General features: G+C 37.8%; 1 protein-coding gene across 13 annotated transcripts in view; it reads left to right on the top strand.

Annotated features, from left to right (window-relative positions):
- The window catches only part of ARHGEF9 (Cdc42 guanine nucleotide exchange factor 9), a 378,000-nt gene that overhangs the window by 305,616 nt on the left and 50,697 nt on the right, over positions 1–21,687 (top strand). For all 13 annotated transcript variants that reach the window (XM_074391854.1, XM_039475471.2, XM_010351684.3 and 10 more), the window contains one exon: positions 9,682–9,861. In XM_074391854.1, coding sequence (XP_074247955.1) covers positions 9,682–9,861 — 180 coding nt within the window. The remainder of the gene's footprint in view (positions 1–9,681; positions 9,862–21,687) is intronic.

Below are 21,687 nucleotides of genomic sequence, written 5' to 3'. Positions count from 1 at the left end.
TGTGTGATGTTCCCCTCCCTGTGTCCATGTGTTCTCATTTTTCAACTCCCAATTATGAGTGAGAGCATGTGGTGTTTAGTTATATGTTCTTGTGTTAGTTTGCTGAGAATGATGGTTTCTAGCTTCTCCATGTCCCTGCAAAGGACATGAACTTATCCTTTTTATGGCTGCATAGTATTCCATTTTGTATATTTACCACATTTTCTTTATTCACTCTATCCTTGATGGGGATTTGGGTTGGTTACAAGTCTTTGCTATTGTGATCAGTGCCACAATAAACATGTGTGCATGTATCTTTGTAATAGAATGATGTATAAGCCTTTTGGGTGTATACCCAGTAATGGGATTTCTGGGTCAAATGATATTTCTAGTTCTAGATCCTTGAGGAATCACCACACTGTCTTCCACAATGGTTGAACTAATTTACACTCCTACCAACTCTCTAGCATCTGTTGTCTCCTGACATTTGATTGTCACACTTCTTATGGGCAGGAGATGGTATCTCATTTTGGTTTTTGATTTGCATTTATCTAATGACCAGTGATGATGAGCTTTTTTTCGTATGTTTGTGGGGTGCATAAATGTCTTCTTTTGTGAAGTGTCTGTTCATATACTTTGCCCACTTTTTTATGGGTTGTTTTTCTCTTATAAATTTGTTTAAGGCTTTTGTAGATTCTGGATATTAGACATTTGTCAGATGGATAGATTGTAAAAATTTTCTCTCATTCTGTAGGTTGCCTGTGCACTCTGATGATAGTTTCTTTTGCTGTGTAAAAGTTTACTGAGATCCCATTTGTCAATTTTGGCTTTTGTTGTCATTGCTTTTGGTGTTTTAGTCATGAACTCTTTGCCCATGCCTATGTCCTGAATGGTACTGCCTAGGTTTTCTTCTAGGGTTTTTTTTTTTTTTTTTAATTGTGCTTTAAGTTCTGGGGTACATGTGCAGATTTTGTAGGATTGATGCATAGGTACACAGATGCCATGGTGGTTTGCTGTCTCCGTCCCTCCGTCACCCACATCAGGCTTTTCTCCCGATGTTATCCTTCCCCAACTTCCACATCCCCTGCTGTCCCTCCCCTAGTCCCTCACCCCCAACAGACCCCAGTGTGTGACATTCCCTTTCCTATGCCCATGTGTTCTCATTGTTCAACACCTACCTATGAGTGAGAACATGTGGTGTCAGTTTTCTGTTCTTTTTTTTTTTTTTTTTTTTTTTTTAGACGGAGTTTCGCTCTTGTTACCCAGGCCGGAGTGCAATGGTGCGATCTCGGCTCACCGCAACCTCCGCCTCCTGGGTTCAGGCAATTCTCCTGCCTCAGCCTCCTGAGTAGCTGGGATTATAGGCACATGCCACCATGCCCAGCTAATTTTTTGTGTTTTTAGTAGAGACGGGGTTTCACCATGTTGACCAGGTTGGTCTCGATCTCTCGACCTTGTGATCCACCCGCCTCGGCCTCCCAAAGTGCTGGGATTACAGGCTTGAGCCACCGCGCCCGGCAGTTTTCTGTTCTTATCTCAGTTTGCTGAGAATAATGGTTTCCAGATTCCTCCATGTCCCTACAAAGGACATGAACTCATCCATTATTTATGGATGCGTAGTATTCCGTGGTGTATATGTGCGACATTTTCTCTGTCTAGTCTATCATTGATGGGCATTTGGGTTGGTTCCAGGTCTTTGCTATTGTAAACAGTGCCGCAGTGAACATACATGTGCATGTGTCTTTATAATAGAACAATTTATAGTCCTTTGGCTACATACTCAGTAATGGGATTGCTGGATCAAATGGAATTTCTATTTCTAGATCCTTGAGGAATCGCCGCACTGTCTTCCACAATGATTGAACTAGTTTACACTCCCTCCAACAGTGTAAAAGTGTTCCTATTTCTCTACATCCTCTCCAGCATCTGTTGTCTCCAGATTTTTTAATGATCACCATTCTAACTGGTGTGAGATGGTATCTCAATGTGGTTTTGATTTGCATTTCTCTAATGACCAGTGATGATGAGCATTTTTTCATGTTTTTGGCCTCATAAATGTCTTCTTTGAAAAGTGTCTGTTCATATTTTTTGCCCACTTTTAAAGGGGATTGTTTGTTTTTTTTCTTATAAATCTGCTTTAGTTCCATGTAGATTTTGGATATTAGCCCTTTGTCAGATGAGTAGATTGTAAAATTTTTTTCCCATTATGTTGGTTGCCAGTTCACTCTGATGATTGTTTCTTTTGCTGTGCAGAAACTCTTAAGTTTAATTAGATCCTGTTTGTCTGTTTTGGCTTTTGTTGCCATTGCATTTGGTGTTTTAGTAATGAAGTCCTTGCCTATGCCTATGTCCTGAATGGTTTTGCCTAGGGTTTCTTCTAGGGTCTTAATGGTGTTAGGTCTTATGTTTAAATATTTAATCCAACTGGAGTTAATTTAAGTTTAAGGTATAAGGAAGGGGTCCAGTTTTAGCTTTCTGCACATGGCTAACCAGTTCTCCCAACACCATTTATTAAACAGGGAATCCTTTTCCCATTGCTTTATTTTGTCAGGTTTGTCGAAGATCAGATGGTTGTAGATGTGTGGCATTACTTCTGAGTCCTCTGTTCTGTTCCATTGTTCTATATCTCTGTTTTGATACCAGTACCATGCTTTTTTGATTACTGTAGCCTTGTAGTATAGTTTGAAGTCAGGTAGCGTGATGCCTCCAGCTTTATTCTTTTTGCTTAGGATTTTCTTGGCTATGCGGGCTCTCTTTTGGTTCCATATGAAGTTTAAAGTGTTTTTTTCCAGTTCTGTGAAGAAGTACAGTGGTAGCTCGATGGGGATAATGTTGAATCTGTGAATTACTTTTGGCAGTATGGCCATTTTCATGATATTGATTCTTCCTAACCATGAGCATGGAATGTTTTTTCGTCTGTGTCCTCTTATTTCCTTGAGCAGTGGTTTGTAGTTCTCCTTGAAGAGGTCCTTTACATCCTTTGTTAGTTGTATTCCTAGGTATTTTATTCTCTTTGTAACAATTGTGAATGGGAGTTCACTCATGACTTGGCTCTCTGTTAGTCTGTTATTAGTGTATAGGAATGCTTGTGATTTTTGCACATTGATTTTGTATCCTGAGATTTTGCTGAAGTTGCTTATCATCTTAAGGAGATTTTGGCCTGAGATGATGGGGTCTTCTAAATATACAATCATGTTGTCTTCAAATAGAAGTAATTTGACTTCCTCTTTTCCAAATTGAATATTCTTTATTTCTTTTTCTGGCCTGATTGCTCTGGCTAGAGCTTTCAATACTATATTGGATAGGAACATTGAGAGAGGACATCCTTGTCTAGTGCCAGTTTTCAAAGGGAATGCTTCCAGCTTTTGCCAGTTCAGTGTGATATTGGTTGTGGGTTTGTCATAAATAGCTTTTATTATCTTGAGATACGTTCCATTGATACCTAGTTTATTGAGGGTTTTGGCATAAAGGGCTGTTGAATTTTTTGGAAGGCCCTCTCTGCATCTGTTGAGATGATCATGTGGTTTTGGTTCTGTTTATGTGATGGATTACATTTATAGATTTGCATACATTGAACCACCCTTGCATCCCCAGGATGAAGCCTACTTAATTGTGATGGATAAGCTTTTTGATGTGCTGTTGCATTTGGTTTGCCAGTATTTTATTGAAAATTTTTGCATTGATGTTCATGGATATTGTCTTGAAGATTTTTTGTTGTTGTTGTTATGTCTGCCGTTTTTTGGTATCAGGATGATATTGGTTTCATAAAGTGAGTTAGGGAGGATTCCCTTTTTTGTGTTGTTTGGAATAGTTTCAGAAGGAATGATAGCAGCTCCTCTTAGTACATCTGGTAGAATTCAGCTGTAAACTCATCTGGACCTGGACATTTTTTATTTGGTAGGCTATTTCTGCCATAATCAGAACTTGTTGGTCTATTCAGGGATTCAACTTCTTCCTGGTTTAGTCTTGGGATGGTATAAGTGTTCAGGAATTTACTCATTTCTTTCAGATTTACTGGTTTATGTGCATAGAGTGTTTGTAGTAATCTCTGGTGGTAGTTTATATTTCTGTGGAATTGGTGGTGGTATCTCCTTTATCATTTTTTATTGCATCTATTCGGTTCTTCTCTCTTTTCTTTTTTATTAGTCTGACTAGTGGTCTGTCTATTTTGTTGATCTTTTCAATTAGCCAGCTCCTGGAATTACTGATTTTCTGGAGGGTTTTCTGTGTCTCTATCTCCTTCAGTTCTGCTCTGATCTTAGTTATTTCTTGTCTCTGCTAGCTTTTGAATTTTTTTGTTCTTGCTCCTCTAGCTCTTTGAATTTTGATGATGAAGTGTTGATTTTAGGTCTTTCCTTGCTTCTCATGTGGGCATTTATTGCTATAAATTTTCCTCTAGACACTGCTTTAAATGTGTCCCAGAGATTCTGGTGCATTTTGTCTTCGTTCCCATTGGTTTTGAAGAACATCTCTGCATTTTCAACCAAGGTACCAGGCACATTTCAATGGGACTGGTTGTACAGTGGATGTAGCCTAATGAGTGCAAACCATGGCAGGGCAGGGCGCTGCCTCACCCAGGAAGTTCAACAGACCAGAGGACTGGGGACTTCCCCACTGTCCCCAGCACTCCGGTTCAGATACTGTGCTTCTCCCATGCCCTCTGCAACCCACAAACCAGGAGATCACCACTGGACTGAAAAGCACCATGAGTTACCAACACAGATCTGAGTGGCAGCTCCTGCAGGCACTGTAGATTGTTTAAGCCTGAGGTTTTCAAACTTTTTAGCCATTTGAGTTTTCCCTTTTACAAATTGCCTATCTCAATACTTCCCAATAGTCTTTACATCTTGGCACATAGAAAATGATAACACATTGTATAAAATAGTAATGTGAGTCAGCTAGTCAGTCTAAAATGACAAGCCCAGGGGTTTCTACCTGCAGTAGGCCCTACCTGCTCATTCTATCTGGACATTCTGTGCCTTGTTTCTCTTTTTTGCCCATTTTCATGGAGTTTCTTATAGTTTTGTTGCTGATTTGAAAGAGTTACTTGTATATTCTAGATATTAACTCCTTGTCAGTTTTCCATGTTGCGGTTATCTTCTTTCTTCTCTTGTTTTTAAATAGCTTTTTATTTCATTTGAAGAAAGGGTTTCCTATCCCAAAGAAGGGAAGAAGGAAATAAAAGAAAACCACCAATTTGAATATTTTGCTTCTAATTTACCTTTGATTATCACCAGCATGGGAAGAACTAATTATTTAGCATTTAGTCAACAAATAACTGAGCAGCAACTTATGCCAGATACTCTGTTAAACTTTGAGGATGTGGCACTGAATAATAATCATGGTCATTGTCTCTTAATTTTCTTTAAAAAATCTTCAAGATGTTTGTCAGGTCTCCCTTTAGGCCTCAGGTTCCAGGCAAAAAAAAAAAAAAAAAAATAGATATGAAATCACTAGAATATCAGAGCTGAAAGGATCCATGGAAATCTTTTTTGATGTTTTCATTTTAGAGACAGAGACACTGAGGTCTAAACTTTTTGCAAGTGCTCTTCCCTAAAGAATTTCCTAAACTCTGGGTGATCCAGAGGCTCTTTGGTTCACCCTATTTCCTGGTAGTTTCTAAGATTTTTTTCTGGAGATCTTGGGTATTGTTTATATCCCAAATCAATGCATTACTTCTAGATCTTTGCACTAGGTTTTAACTTGTAGATCAGCCCTGGTGAGTTTAAGAACAAAGTGAAATAGATGGGCAGCTTTCCTTGTTGTTACCATAACAATGCCAGGGCTAATTTGTGCCAATAGTGACTGATCTGATAATACCCACATTTAGCTACTCTTTGGCCTGCCTTCACCCATGCCCACTTTACTCCTAGGAGACAGAGGTAAGGCTCTGGGAAACTGCCTCCCTTGAGATATAGTACCCTGTTCCCTGTTACCATTGAGATGGGGTCAAAGGGTATTCAAAGCATACCTACCAGTAAGAGCCACAGACCCCTTCTGTTCCCCCTGCCCTGTGAACAGGTCTTATCTAGGATAAAATAAGGGCCCTGAGTCTTATCTAGGATAAATACATCTTATTTCTTCCATCATTCTTCATGATGTTGCTTTTCAGGCCCCTCTCTACCCTGCTCTCTCTCCTCTGGCTGTGTGCTATTTTCTTCGTGTTCCTCTGAAAAGAGGGTGGACTCAGAATTTAATTCTGCTTTCCTACAGTGGTATGACTGCCTTCCAGTTACCTCTCCCATTTTTGCCTCTCAATATATTTCTTCTTTTTTCTGACAGAAAATGGTATTAGGTTTTTTGGCAATCACATTTTCACTGCCAACTCATCTTAAACTTACATACCTTCAAAAATGACTGAATAAGGGGAGTCAAGTATTGATTGACCGCCTAATCCTACCCTCTGTTCATCACTGATGTGGAAAATTTGATAGCCTTCAGGCCAGCTGAAAAAAGGGAATACAAAAGCAAGACTCCAGAGAACTAGTCTTTTCTCCTGGCTTTTCTTTTTCCAGAAGCTTGTGTGGTATAGAGGTCAAGGGTGACATTTGGGGGTTATCCAACTACTCCCATATTCTTGTCTCATCACTTATGTTTTTGATAAGGGCAGTTTACATCTATTATTTGTATTATTAGCAAGTGAGTATCTTAGACACTAGCGCTGCGGGAGATCTTGAGAAGATATTGGGTCTTCCCTCATCTTTCTTTGATAATATTTCATTCCTGGCAGACTTCTTATAGCTGCATTTTCTTTACACTCTCTGGCAAAGACTTTTATCCCATTTTAATCATGAAGACAATTAAAAAACAGCATTAGAAGAAGTTTAAAAATAGGAACAAAATCAGCCAGAATCTATCAACTGTAACAGAATTATTTGCACTTTTGCATAATCCCTTCAAATCTGTCCATATGTATATATATTTACAGAGTTATAATCACACTGATATACCATTTCATGTTCTGCTTTTTAACATTGTATCATAAACACTTTTCCATGTTTCTACACAGTCTTCCTAATTATCATTTTAATTGCTATGTGCTATTTCATCAAGCTAAATATACCAGAATATACTTATAATCTAACATTAGCTTTAAAAAGAAGAGTTAATAAAACATTCTAGGGTTCTGCCATCTCGTGAACATTCTCCCTAATAAATCCCCTGCCACAGCATACATAATATAATAGAAAGAAAATGACATCCTTAAGAGTGGCAATAAGTAACATATTTAGGGAATTAGGAAGTTGGACTTAAATCTCTATTCATTCTCTTCTCCTGAGACCACTCTCTTATTTTTTTCTGTAATATTTTATGCTGATGTTGACCTCTAGAATCCTTGTTGAATTTTGGGGATTTTATGGTGTTTTGTTTCTTCCCTGAGACTTTTCAAATGGGAGCAGCGGACACAACTATTAAATATTTTCTGAACTGGATTCGCAGGAGATAAATGAGCTATCTAGGCTGGCCTCTTCTTTCTCCCATTGTGGTCACTCATCAGTACCTATTGCTTAGCCAGAAGTAACATATTGAATGTACCACTGTTACTATTTTTCCCCCAGCTGTGTTCCTCAGCCTGTCTTAGGGAAAAAAAAAAAGTGTGAGAAGGGGTAAGGAAGCCTCTGCGCCCATTTAACGTTGAGATGACATGCTTGCTGCTCTCTCTGCTCCATTGTAGCTAAGACTTCCAAAGATGGTAGAGTGAAAGAGAGACAGACAGACAGACAGACAGACAGGCACAAACCAACCCAGACATACTAGGCTCTGGCAATTACATATAAGGCAGGGAAGGGCCTACAGGTGTTTATTGCCATTCTTTCTGGTAGTCAATGTAATGCTTTCTAGGGAGACAGACTTTGGGGAGCTACCTCTGTAAAGGTAGTGGAGCCAAAAGGGTGTCCTGAGAATAGAGGGCATATTCTTCCTGGTCAAAAATTGCGTGTGAAAGAATGCAGGAAAATTTCAACATGTCAGTCATTGAGGGCACAAATTGTCAGTTAAACGGATGTCAACACAGGTGTAGACTATTAATTCGCCAACTGTGGAAGGATACACACTAATTAATGGCTAAATTGGAGAGTGAGAACAGATAAGGGAAGTGATATTGTTGTAGGGGGTCATTAAAAGGCATTGAAGCCAGGGATGAGCATCTTCCTGGAGTCTGCCCAGATGACCTCATTGGTAGCTGTGTTAAGGGGAGACAAACTGAGGATAGGGACAGGACTATATGTGGTAAATCAGTCACTATAAAACTTTTCCTTAGGGGCTCAACACTTAAAAAAGGTGTGAAGATAATTTCACTTAGCTTTTAGATGAAAGCAAACTACCATAATTTATCCTCACCAAGAACATTTTTATGTGCTACTGATTTCTAATGAGGATAGTAACTATCAAGTGAAAATCCATGATAGTAGGTTCAAAATGGAAGATGCAGTTTAGATTGAGGCTGTCTTTGTCCTGACTTACAGTATGCCATGTGTCTGGTTTATGTTACCCCAGTGCTTTCTTACTAGACCAAAAACCTCTTTCATCCTTTTTTCCCTTTCATTAGTGGCTATCTTTATTAATGTGTCCATTTATTTACAAATGTCTACTAAAAACCTGCTCTGTAAGAAATATCATGCCCAGGCACACATAGGCTTGTTGGCTGAGCTCATCTAAATGGTCACTCCTGGCCAGCTACCTTAGATAGTTGAGACATTTGCTTTGAGAAATGATTTAGCAGATATTTGCATAATGTGAATAGTACGAATGCATTTTCTTAAAGTATGTGAAAACATGAATGTCTAAGAAAAGATCGTATGTATATTTTGATATACACAACAGGGAAAGTCTAAAATGATAAACAACAATTATTCCTAGTTATTTCCTGACATTTAAGTTCATGAGGAAATTATTTTTTAAAAAAAGAAATGGTTTGGTTTTGTCAATTTCTGTTTCCTTATGGATTGTTTTCCTGTTCTGGCCTCGGTTCCCAAATTTTTGTCAGTGTTATTAAGACATTTGGGTTGGTCCTATAAGGAATAGGACCTTAGAGATATAAATGGATCCAGCTAAACTGGTAGCTAATAAGACGTGTGAAAACGTGCTCAACCAGCTTCTTGGAAAGGGATATTTGACTTTTGGGGTCTTCTTCATAGAGGATGGAGGGAAAAGCCCTGTACTCTGGAGTCTTTACACTCTTTTTTTTTTTTTTTCTTTTGAGACGGAGTTTTTGCTCTTGTTACCCAGGCTGGAGTGCAATGGCGCGATCTCAGCTCACCGCAACCTCCGCCTCCTAGGTTCAGGCAATTCTCCTGCCTCAGCCTCCTGAGTAGATGGGATTACAGGCACGTGCCACCATGCCCAGCTAATTTTTAGTATTTTTAGTAGAGACGGGGTTTCACCATGTTGACCAGGATGGTCTCGATCTCTTGACCTCGTGATCCACCCGCCTCGGCCTCCCAAAGTGCTGGGATTACAGGCTTGAGCCACCGCGCCTGGCTCTTTGCACTCTTAAGACCTTTGCTGGCAATCCAGCCTTCCTAATTACTCACTGGGGGAATGACTTCCTTCTGTAAACCTCAGTTGCCTCATATGAAAAATGGAAATAATTATTCTATGACTACTTCATGGAACCAGAATGAGGCTCCTAAGTGCTTAGGAAGTGTAAAGCCTTCTGCAAGTCAGGAACCTCCTCAGCCTAGGCTTTTCCTTTGTCTTCAGGGCTATCTGAAGCAGTGCCGCAAGAGAAGGGACATGTTCAGCGATGAGCAACTGAAGATAATCTTTGGGAACATTGAAGATATCTACAGATTTCAGATGGGCTTTGTGAGAGACCTGGAGAAACAGTATAATAATGATGACCCCCACCTCAGCGAGATAGGACCCTGCTTCCTAGAGCATGTAAGTATCTTATCCATATAGGGAGGATTTTAACAAGTGTTAGGAAACAACGGAAGGACCATTTGAGCTGTCTGTTTCTTTTCAGCTACTTTGTCCAATGGGGGATGGGTTCCTCTCTGGCCCTTATTTTGACCCCTGGTCTCTAGCCAGAATACAATGACTTAGAAAAGTGCTGTGATTTGCCCTAAGAGTCTCCTTCTTTACCATTCTCCTCCCCTCTTCCTTTCCTTCTTGACAGTTAGTAGGATTTTTCTTCAGCTTCCCTTTTCTGTTTCCGTTAAGTTTTCGTGAGACTCAGTATTTTGGAACTCAAGATATTCATTACACAGAGAATCCAGGAAACTGAGAAATAAGAAAGACCATGGTTAGCAAGAAAGTAGGTCCCTGCAGGGCATTTATGGGAAGGACACTAGAGTAGGAGAAGTAACAAATATAGGCAAAGAACACATGGACTTAGAGGAAAGGTCTCTGGGAAACAGGACAGTGAGGATTTGAGTCCTTTATCTGTAATGTCTGTCTGGGTTACTTTGGGCGAGTTCCTCATGGGCTTTGGTTTGTTCATCTGGAATGTGAGGTTACACTGTATGATCTCTCTGGTTCTCTGACATCATCTGAGTCTCATTCATAGGCAACCTAGTTGTTTTGACAACACTTTCCCCTTTTAATAAAGTATTTCTTTTTAAAGATTTGATATGTGCGCATAATATAAAATTCAAATGACACACAAAAGCATGCAACTAAAAGTAAGTCTTTTTGGAAATTTTCCTGCTTTGCTTATGAGACTTTATGTTGAGATGGATTCCCTAAGATCGCTCTTATGTTCAGTGATTTGGACTCATAGTTATATTGAATGTGGTTTAGGACTCAGAATATGGTTATACTCATAGCTGTGATTTATATAGCAAAATGATTCAAAGTAAAATCGGCAAATGGAAAAAGCACATGGGGCGAAGTACAGAGGAAACCAGGCACAAGCCTTCAGGAGTCTGTGGAGTCACACAGGATGTACATAAATCCCCTAGGAATGAGTTGTGACAACACATGTAAAATGTTGTCTGCCAAGAAAACTCATTAGAGACTCAGTGTCCAAGGTTCTTATTGTGGGCTCATCATGTAGACACCCTCTGCCTAGTGTATACTAAAATTACAGATTCCCAGAAGGAAAGCAGGTGTTTGGCATAAGCCACATTGTACAGGCAGTCTGGACACAGTGAGCCACTCTTATCAGGGAATGATGGGAAACCCACTTGAGAACCAAATTTCAAGATGCCAGTCAAGGGGAAATATTTCCAACAGGTCTTTCTAAGAATAGCAGTCGCAGGCCTGATATGATCATTCTTTTCTGCATGGTGTGTACACTCATTCAGCCCTTCTAGAAAGCATCTGAGTAGTATTTATAAATGTTAAGCATATGCATGACCTGCTGGTTCCATTCCTGAATGTATATCCTAGAGAAACTCTTAGAGAAGTCCACAAGGGATCACATACAGGGCTGTAGTTGATTGCATGGCAGTGCCATATATGATGGAGTACAGTTAGAAGCAACCTAGGAATTTATCACCAGAGACATAGTAAGTGGATGGGGGTTACTTATTGTGAGGTATTAATGTAGCAAGAAACAGAAGACTAGATATATGTACCTTACAGCAACATATATCAGAAACATAGTATGAGTGGGGAAAGTAGAATATAGAATAGTGGTTCTCAAATGGGGACTGTCCTGGACATTGTGGGATGTTTAACAGCATTCCTGGTCTCTAGCCACTAGATGTCTGTAGCAATACCCTGCTACCCAGTTGTGACAACCAAAAATGTCTCCAGACATTGACCAGTGTCCCCTGGGGGACATAAAAGAATCACTGATGTTTAGAAATGATCACATACTTTTACCTTTAATCTATTAATGCAGTGAATTTGGATTGAATGATTTTCATATGTTAAGTGAACATTGTATTACTGAGATAGAACCCACCTAATCACAGTGTGTTATCTCTTTTAATATTTTTTCTTAAAAAATAGATTGTTTACCCTTTTATTAATTCTAGAATTTCATTTTTATCAGCTTTAATTAGATATAATTTACATACAGTAAGATTAATTGATTTTAAGTGATTTTAAGTCTATGCTTTAAGGAATTTTAACAAATGTATATAGTTGTGTAACTACCATAATAATCAAAATACAGAACATTTCTATAACTTCATAAAGTTCTCTTATCCTAGCATTGCAAACAATCTGTGCCCCTACTCCTGGCCACTGGCAAACACTGATCTCCTTTTTATTTGAAATTTTCCTTTTTCTTAGAATGTCATATACATGCAACCATACAGTATATAATCTTTTGTGTTTAGCTTCTTTTATTTAACATAATGCCTTTGATATCCATCCATGTTTTTGCATATATCATTAGTTTATTCTTTTTATTGCTTAGTGGATATACCACCTATTTACCAATTAATAGATATCTGGGTTGATTCCAGTTTTAAACTCTAATGAACATTCTAGTACAAGATTTTTTTGAGAATAAGTTAGGATTGGGGTTGCTAGGTTGTATGGTAGATGTTTTAACTTATTAGATAATGCCTAACTATTTTCCAAAGTTTCTGTACCATTTTGCATTTTCACTATAAATACGTAAGAGTTCCAATTACTGCACGTGGTTGTCAGCACTTGATATTATCATTATTATTGTTTTTTTCATTGAGATTGCATCTCGCTCTGTCACCCAGGCTGGAGTGCAGTGGTGCTATCTTGGCTTGGGGCAACATCCGCCTCCTGGGTTCAAGAAATTCTCCTGCCTCACTATCCCAAGTAGCTGGGATTACAGGCATGCACTATTACATCTGGACAGTTTTTGTCTTTTTAGTAGAGATGGGGTTTCACCATGTTGATCAGGCTGGTCTCAAACTCCAGACCTCAAGTGATCTGCCTGCTTTGGCCTCCCAAAGTGCTGGCTGGGATTACAGGAATGAGCCATTGTGCCCAGCCAATCACTATTTTTTTTAAAAATTTTAGCCATTCTAACATGTAGGTGTGTAATGGTATCTCATTGTAATTTTAATTTGCATTTCCAGTGGATAGTGATGTTGAGCATTATTTTCAAGTGTTTATTTGTCATCTATATAAAAACTTTGGTGAAATGTCTGTTCATGTATTTTTCCCATTTTAAGTGTATTGTTTGTTTTCTTATTTAGTTTTGAGAGTTCTTTTTTATTAAAAATTAATACAAAATAATTTTACCTATTTATGGGGTACATGTACTATTTTGGTACATGAATACAATGTGTAATGATTAGATCAGAGTAATTGGGATAGCCATCATCTCAAACATTTATCATTTATTTGTGTTGGGTGCATTCCAAATCTTTTAGCTATTTTGAAACATACAATTAATTATTGTTAACTATAATTTTTTTTTTTTTTTTTTGAGACGGAGTTTCGCTCTTGTTACCCAGGCTGGAGTGCAATGGCGCGATCTCGGCTCACCGCAACCTCCGCCTCCTGGGCTCAGGCAATTCTCCTGCCTCAGCCTCCTGAGTAGCTGGGATTACAGGCACGTGCCACCACGCCCAGCTAATGTTTTGTATTTTTAGTAGAGACGGGGTTTCACCATGTTGACCAGGATGGTCTCGATCTCTCGACCTCGTGATCCACCCGCCTCGGCCTCCCAAAGTGCTGGGATTACAGGCTTGAGCCACCGTGCCCGGCCAACTATAATTATTTTTATAATTATTATAACTATTTTGAAATATACCATTAATTATTGTTAACTGCTGTGATATCAAACACCAGAACTGATTTCTTCTACATAACGGTAGTTTTATATCCATTAACCAACCCCTCTTCATCCTTCTCTCCCTACAACCTTCCTAACTTCTGGTAACTACTACTATACTCTCCACCTCCATGAGATCAACTTTTTTTATAACCCCTACTCACATATGAGTGAAAACATATGATATTTGTCTTTCTGTACCTGGCTTATTTCAATTGACATATTGTCTTCCAGTTCCATCCATGTTGCTGCAAATGACAGGATTTTCTTTTTATAACTCAATAATTTTCCACTGTGTAAATACAGTACATGTTCGTTATCCATTCATCCATCAGTGGGCACTTAGGTTGATTCCTTATCTTGGCTATTATGAATAGGGCTCTGATAAACATGGGAATGTAAATATCTCTTTTGACATACTGATTTTTCTTATTTTGAATATATATAATACCCAGCAGTGGGATTCGTGTATCATATGGCACTTCTATGTTTAGTTTTCCATACCGTTTTTCATAATGGCTGTACTAATTTATATTCCCATCAGCAGTGTATGAGAGTTCTCTGTTCTCTGCATCTTCTTCAGCATTTATTTTTTGTATTTTTGATAATAACCATTCTAACTGGGGTGACATGTGTTCTTGTGACTTTGATTTTCATTTCCCTGATGATTAATGATGTTGGGCATGTTTCATATACCTATTGGCCATGTGTATGTCTTCTTTTAAGAAATGTCTGTTTAGAGCATTTGCCTACTTTTAAATCAGATTATTATTATTATTATTTTTGTTATTGAGTTGTTTGAGTCACTTACATATTTTGGCTATTAATTTTTTGTCAGTTGGACAGTTGGCAAATATTTTCTCTCATTCTGTGTGTTGTTACTTCACTCTGTTGATTGTTTCTTTTGCTATACAGAAGATTTTTAGCTTGATATAATCCCATTTGGTTATTTCTGCATTTGTTATCTGTGCTTTTGAGGTATTACTCATAGAGTCTTTGCCCATATAAATTACCTGAGACACTTTTCCAATGTTTTATTCTAGCAGTTTTATAGTTTCAAGTCTTAACGTTTAGGTCATTTATCCATTTTGATTTTATTTTTTTCATATGGTGAGAGATAGGGGTCTAGTTTTATTCTTTTGCATATGGACATCCAGTTTATACAATAAAATAAATTGAAGAGGCTGTCCTTTCTCCTCTATATGTTCTTGGTGTCTTTATTGAAAATGAATTGACTGTAAATGCATGGATATATTTTGGGGTGCTCTATTCTGTTCAATTGGTCTATGTGTCTGTTTTTATTCCAGTACCATGCTGTTTTGATTACTATAGCTTTGTAGTATATTTTGAAGTTACGTAGTATGGTGGCTCCAGGTTTGTTCTTTTTGCTCAGGATTGCTTTGGCTATTCTAGGTCTTTTGTGTGTCCATATGAACCTTAGGATTTTTTTTTTCCCATTTCTGTGGTGAATGTCATTGGTGTTTTGGTAGAGATTGCATTTAATCTGTAGATTACCTTAGGTAGTATATTTTAGCAATATTAATTCAACAATATTAATTTAATATTAATTAGTTGCATTTAATCTGTAGATTGTTTTAGGCAGTACATTTTAACAATATTAATTCTTCCCATCCATGGGATCTATTTCCCTTTTTGTGGGTAGTTATCAGTCTATTTGAGCAGTGCTTTTTAGTTTTTATTCTAGATATCTTTCACTTTTGTGGTTAAATTTATTCTTTTTTTGTAGTTATTTTTAAATGGGATTTCTCTTTTGGTTTCTTTTTCAGATTGTTCACTATTGACAAACAGAAATGCAACTGCTTTTTGTATCTTGATTTTGTATCCTGCAACTTTACTGAATTTGTTGATTGTTTCCTGCATGTGTGTATGTAGTCCTTAGGTTTTTCTAAATATAAGATTATATTATGTACTAACAAGGATAATTTGATTTCTTCCTTTTAAATATGGATGCCCTTTATTTCATTCTCTTGCCTAAATTTCTCTGGCTAAGACATGCAGTACTAAGCTGAACATAAATGGTACAAGTGGACATTCTTGTCTTGGTCTAGATCTTGAAGGAAAGGCTTTCAATTTTTTCGTGTACAGTATGATGTTAGCCGTGGGTTTGTGATATATGGTTTTTATTATTTTGATGTATATTCCTTCTGTACTCAGTTTATCATCTTTTTAACGTGGAGGAATTCTGAATTTTATGAAATGGTTTTTCAGAATGTATTGAAGTGGTCATATGGGTTTTGTCCTTGGTTCTGTTACTATAATGTATCACAATTATTGATTTGTATATGTTGATCCAACTTTGTGTCCCTGGGATGAGACCCACTTGGTCATGGTGGGTGATCTTTTTAAAGTGTTGTTTAATTCAATTTGCTAGTATTTTGTTGAGGATTTTTGCATCTATGTTCATCAGTAATATTAGCCGGTAGTTTTCTTTTTTTGATTTTTTTTTTTTTATTCTGGTTTGGGGACCAGTATAATGCTGGCTTCATAGAATAAGTTTGAAATATTCTTCCTCTTCACTTTTATTGAAATAATTTTCATAGGATTGGTATCAGTTCTTTTTTAAATGTTGGATGGAATTCAGTAGTGAAACCATAAGGTCCTTGGCTTTTCTTTGACGAGATACTTTTTCTTACTGCATTGATCTTGTTATTTGTTATTGGTTTGTACAGGTTTCCTGTTTATTCATGGTTCAGTCTTGGTACGTATTCAATCTTGGTTGTATGTATTCAGGAATTTATCCATTTCTTCTATGTTTTCCAATTTGTTTGCATGTAGTTGTTCATATTCTTGCTAATGATCCTTTGTATTTTTGTGATATCAGTTATATTCTCCCTTTTTACCTCTGATTTTATTTATTTGAGTATTCTTTTTTTCTTAGTCTAGATAAAAGTTTGTTGATTGTGTGTCTTTTTAAATAAAAAAAAAAACAACTTTTCATTTCATTGACTTTTTGTGTTTGTCAGCCTTAGTTTCATTTATTTCTGCTCTGATCTTTGTTATTTATTTCCTTCTACTAACTTTGGGGTTGGTTTGTTCTAGCCTTCCTAATTCTCTGAAGTGCCTTGCTAAATTGTTTATTTGAAGTCTTTCTTTTTTTGATGAAAGCTTTTATTGCCATAAAATTCCCTCTTTGTACTGCATTTGCTGTATCTCATAGGCTTTAGTATCTTATGTTTCCATTTTCATTTGTTTTAAGAAACTTCTATTTTTTACAAGAATTTTATTATTGACCCACTGATCATTCAGGAGCAATATATTTAATTTCTGTGTATTTATGTGGTTTCTTAAGTTTCTCTTGTTGCCAATTTCTAATTTTATTTCATTGTGGTCAGAAAAGACACTTGATAAGAATTTGACCTTTTCAAATTTATTGAGACTTGTTTTATGGCCAAACATATGGTCTATTTTTGAGAATGTTCTATAGGCTGGTGAGAAAAATGTGTATTCTGCAGCATTTGGATGACATGTTCTGTTATTTTCAATTAAGTACATTTGGTCTATAGTGCAACTGAAATTCAGTATTTCTTTGTTGATATCTTGTCTGGATGATCTGTTCGTTGCTAGAACTGGGTGTTGAATTTCCACATTATTATTGTGTTGTAGTCTATTTCTCCCTTTAAATCTACTAATATTTAACCATCTTTCTCAGCAAACCGACACAAGACCAGAAAACCAAACACTGCTGTCTCTAACCCATAAGGAGGTGTTGAACAATGAGAAGACGTGGACACAGGGAGGGGAACACCACACACTGGGGTCTGTTGGGGGGTGTGGGACTAGGGGACGGATAATGGTGGGGGGAGATTAGGGAGGGATAACATTAGGAGAAATACCTAACGTAGGTGACGGGGGATGGAGGGAGCAAACCATCATGACGTGTGTATACCTATGGAACAATCCTGCAAGATCTGCACATGTACCCCAGAACTTAAAGTAAAATTTTAAAAAATATAATATTTGCTGTATATATTTGGGTGCCTAGCATTGGGTGCATGTGAATTTATAATTGTTATATCCTCTAGCTGAATTGACCCATTTGTCATTATTTAATGATATTCTTTGTCTCTTCTTACAGTTTTTGATCTGAAGTCTATTTCATATAACATATGTGTAGCCATTGCTGCTCTTTTGTGGTTTATATATATCAGGGGTCCCCAAACTTTTTACACAGGGGACCAGTTCACTGTCCCTCAGACCATTGGAGGGCCGGACTATGCAGGTGTGACACCCTTCACAGCCAGCGCTGCTGCCTCCACTATCCCAGACAGCAGTATACAGTGTCACAGGCCCAGCACCGCCTCCAGTGCTGTATACAGGGATGGCGGTGATCAGCCTGTGACACTGTGTGTACAGTGTCCTGGACGTCTGCAGCAGCGGTGGGCCTCTTCTGTGGGAAGCCCACTGCTGCATGTTTCCCCTATTATAACACACCTCCTAAAAATAAGACAGCCCCTGTCTTTTGGGGGTAAAATTAATATAAGACAGGGTCTTATAATAAGGGAAACACGGTGTGTAGTAATGTGGGGGGAGACTTTTGGGCAAAGGGAGGTTATAGGGGCCATTATGTTGTTGTACACTTGGGGGAGTATGGGGGCCATTGTACTGTGTAGTAATGGTTATAGTGCTTTGCCTTTCTTCCTACTTCTGCTGTTATTTCACACTGCTTCCGGTGATGTGGGGCGCCACAGCCACAGACCGGATGTGCATCATATGACGCGCGTCCGGAGCCGTGACATGTGTGTCCTGCGTCACTGGAAGTAGTACTGTACGTGAGTGACGCTGCACTTTGTGGCGTCACCACATACAGTACTAAAGGAGCACAAGATGCTTATCCTGTGCTCCTCTAAATGACGACCAATGAAAGAGGTGCCCCTTCCTGAAGTGTGGCAGGGGCCGGATAAATGGCCTCAGGGGGCCGCATATGGCCTGCGGGCCATAGTTTGGGGACCCCTAATATATATATATATGCAATATCTTTTTCTGTCCATTCACTTTTAGTGTATATGTGTCTTTTTCACTAGAAATTCAATTAAAGAGGTGAATTTCTTGTTGGCAACATATAGTTGGATGTTGTTTTTATTTTTATTTAAATCCATTTAGCCACTCTGTCTTTTAATTGGAGAATTTAGTCCCATTTACATTAAATGTTATTTGAAAGGTAAGGACTTACTACTGCTATTTTGTTACTATTTTCTGATTCTTTTATAACTCCTCTCTTCCATTATTTTATTACTGTCTTCCTTTGTAGTTTAGTGATTTTTCTCTAGTAGTATGTATTAATTCTTTGACTTTTTAAAGTGTGTCTTTTACAGGTTTTTGCTTTGTGGTTATGATGGGGCTTAGAACATCTTATAGTCATAACAAGTTATTATAAACTGATGACAACTTTGATCAGAAAGAAAATAAACAGAAAACTAATATCTCTACAATTTAAGTCCATTACTTCCACATTTTAACTATTTCCTATCTCAGTTTACATCTTTTTATATTGCCTATCCCTTAATTGCCCCCCTTTTTTTTTTACATGGCGTCTTGCTCTGTCTCCCAGGCTGGAGTGCAGGGGTGCAATCTCGGCTCACTGCAACCTCCGCCTCCAGAATTCAAGCGATTCTCTTACCTCAGCCTGCTGAGTAGTTGGGATTACAGGCATGTGCCACCACACCCAGCTAATTTTTGTATTTTTTAGTAGAAAAAGGGTTTCACCATGTTGGCCAGGCTGACCTTAATAAATTGTCATTATTTTTGATAGATTATTTTTAGTCTTAATACTAAAGCTATGAGTGGTTTACACACCATGATGCAGTATTTGTATACTTTATTCTAAATTTGTCTGTATAAATTTACCAGTGTATTTTATAATTTCAGATGTTTTCTTGTTACATGTTACTGTTCTTTTCTTTAAGATTGAGCAACTGGCTTTAGCAATTCATGTAAGACAAATCTTCTGTTGATGAATTCCCTCATCTTTTGTCTGGGAAAGTCTGTATCTCTCCTTCATGTTTGAAGGATGGCTCTGCTGAGTACAGTATTTATGGCAGGTTTTTTGTTTGTTTGTTTGTTGTTATTTTTCATTTGGTACTTTGAGTATGTTGCCTCAGTCTCTCCTGCCCTGTAGGACTTACACTGAAAAGTCTGTTACCAGAGGAACTGAAACTCCTTTATATGTTATTTGCTTCTTTTCTCTTGCTGCTTTTAAGATTCCCCTCTTTGTTCCTTACCTTTGGGAGTTTTATTATTATGTGCCTTAGGGTAATCTTATTTAGGTTGAACATGTTTGGTGGTCTTTAACCCTGTACCTGGATATTTATATCTTTCTTAGGTGTGAAAAAGTCTCTGTTGTTATGACTTTGAATAAGTGTTCTATCTTTTGTTCTTTCTTAGCATCCTCTTTAAAGCCAATGACTCAGGCTTGCTCTTTTGAGGCTATCCCCTGGATCTTGTTTGCGTTCTTCATTTTTGTCATTTTTTTTCTCTTCTTATTGTGTATTTTCAAATATTCTGTCTTAGAGCTCACCAATTCTTTCTTCCACTTGATTAAGTCTGTTGTTGAGAACATGCCATGCATTTTTCAGTTTGACTATGGTTTTTCTCAGCTCTAGGATTTGTTTAATTTCTTAAAATTTCAATTTCATTGTTAAATTTCTGTGATACATTTCTGAATTGCTCTTCTGTGTTATATAGACATTTTCTGAGTTTCCTAAACATTGCTATTTTGTATCCTTGATCTGAGAGCTCACACATGATCATCTCATTAAAGTCAGTCATTGGCTCCTTATTTTGTCTATTTGGGAAGGTCATGGTTTCCTATTTGCTCTTTTTTATGAATATATGTCTGTGAATTTGCACTGAAGGATTAGTTCTTTATTCCAGTCTTTGCTCTCTGGCTTGGTTTGGTCTTTCAAAAGTATGTCTGTCTAGAGGTTTTGTTCCTAGTTCCCTTAGCCTGAAAGCACTGCCTCCTTTTCAACACTAGATGGCACTTTGAGCCCAGATTTGCCATAGTCTTTCATTAGTTCAAGGTGCTACCTATCCTGGATGGGGAGAAATCCCAAAGAAGATACCGCTGCTCTGTGGGAATGCTGTATAGAGGTTTGTTTCCAGAAGAACAGTGAAGTGTGCCTCCTGCAACGTGATTTGCCAAAAAATACTAATACTAATAGCTGTTGAACAGCCTCTCTGATTTGGTGTATTTTTTTGGTTCAGATGAAGGGAAGCTGTTGAGTTTCATGCACTGGGTGTTGCTAACCCCACCCCCACCTTCTAACTCTAGCTGCTTTTGTGATTTTTTTACTCTGCAGGCATTCAAGAGGCTTCCTACAGATTGAGGCATGAATAATTTTTCTGAAAAGGAATGTAAGATGGTGGGGAAGCTAGCTGTACACTTTGATTTCCTTTTTTCAGTATAGCAAGCTTGATTTTGAGGGTGCTTTTCTGCACAGTGCCTAGAAGCTTGGGGAAGGAGCATCACGGTTACAGAGGTCCATGTATTTTACCTTTTCCTTGCAGTTTTTCAGTTATCTGTGGCCTCACAGCTTCAGTCATTGAATTCTGGAATATTTGTTTTGATAATCTTGGCAGTGGCTAGTTCTTTTTTGTTTTCTGTGGAGGAGAGTGAAGCTATATAACTTATACTCTGCTATTTTGGTGACATTACTCAGTTATGAGAGTTATATATTTTGTTAACAAGTCCTTTGTCAGATAAGTTATTTCCAGAGATTATATCCCAGTCTGTGGCTTAGCTTTTCATTTTCTTAGCTGTGTCTTTTTTAAGTTGTACAAATTTATATAGTATGTGAGCAATTTTTAACATATGTAATGCATAGTGATCAAGACAGATTTTAGGATACAATGCATTGTTTTTAAGTATAGTCATCCTACTCTACTATTGAACATTGAATTTATTTCTTCTGTCTTATGTTTGTACCCTTTAACCCACTTATCTTCATGTTCTCCCTTCTTGCCCACTCACACTTCCCAATCTCTGTTATTTTTCCACCCTCTGCCTCCATGTGTTGAAAATTTTTAGCACC

Source organism: Saimiri boliviensis, chromosome X (assembly GCF_048565385.1).
Source record: "Saimiri boliviensis isolate mSaiBol1 chromosome X, mSaiBol1.pri, whole genome shotgun sequence".
Taxonomy (NCBI): domain Eukaryota; kingdom Metazoa; phylum Chordata; class Mammalia; order Primates; family Cebidae; genus Saimiri; species Saimiri boliviensis.
Note: the sequence above shows the minus strand (reverse complement) of the source record. Positions and strands in the feature narration are given on the sequence as shown.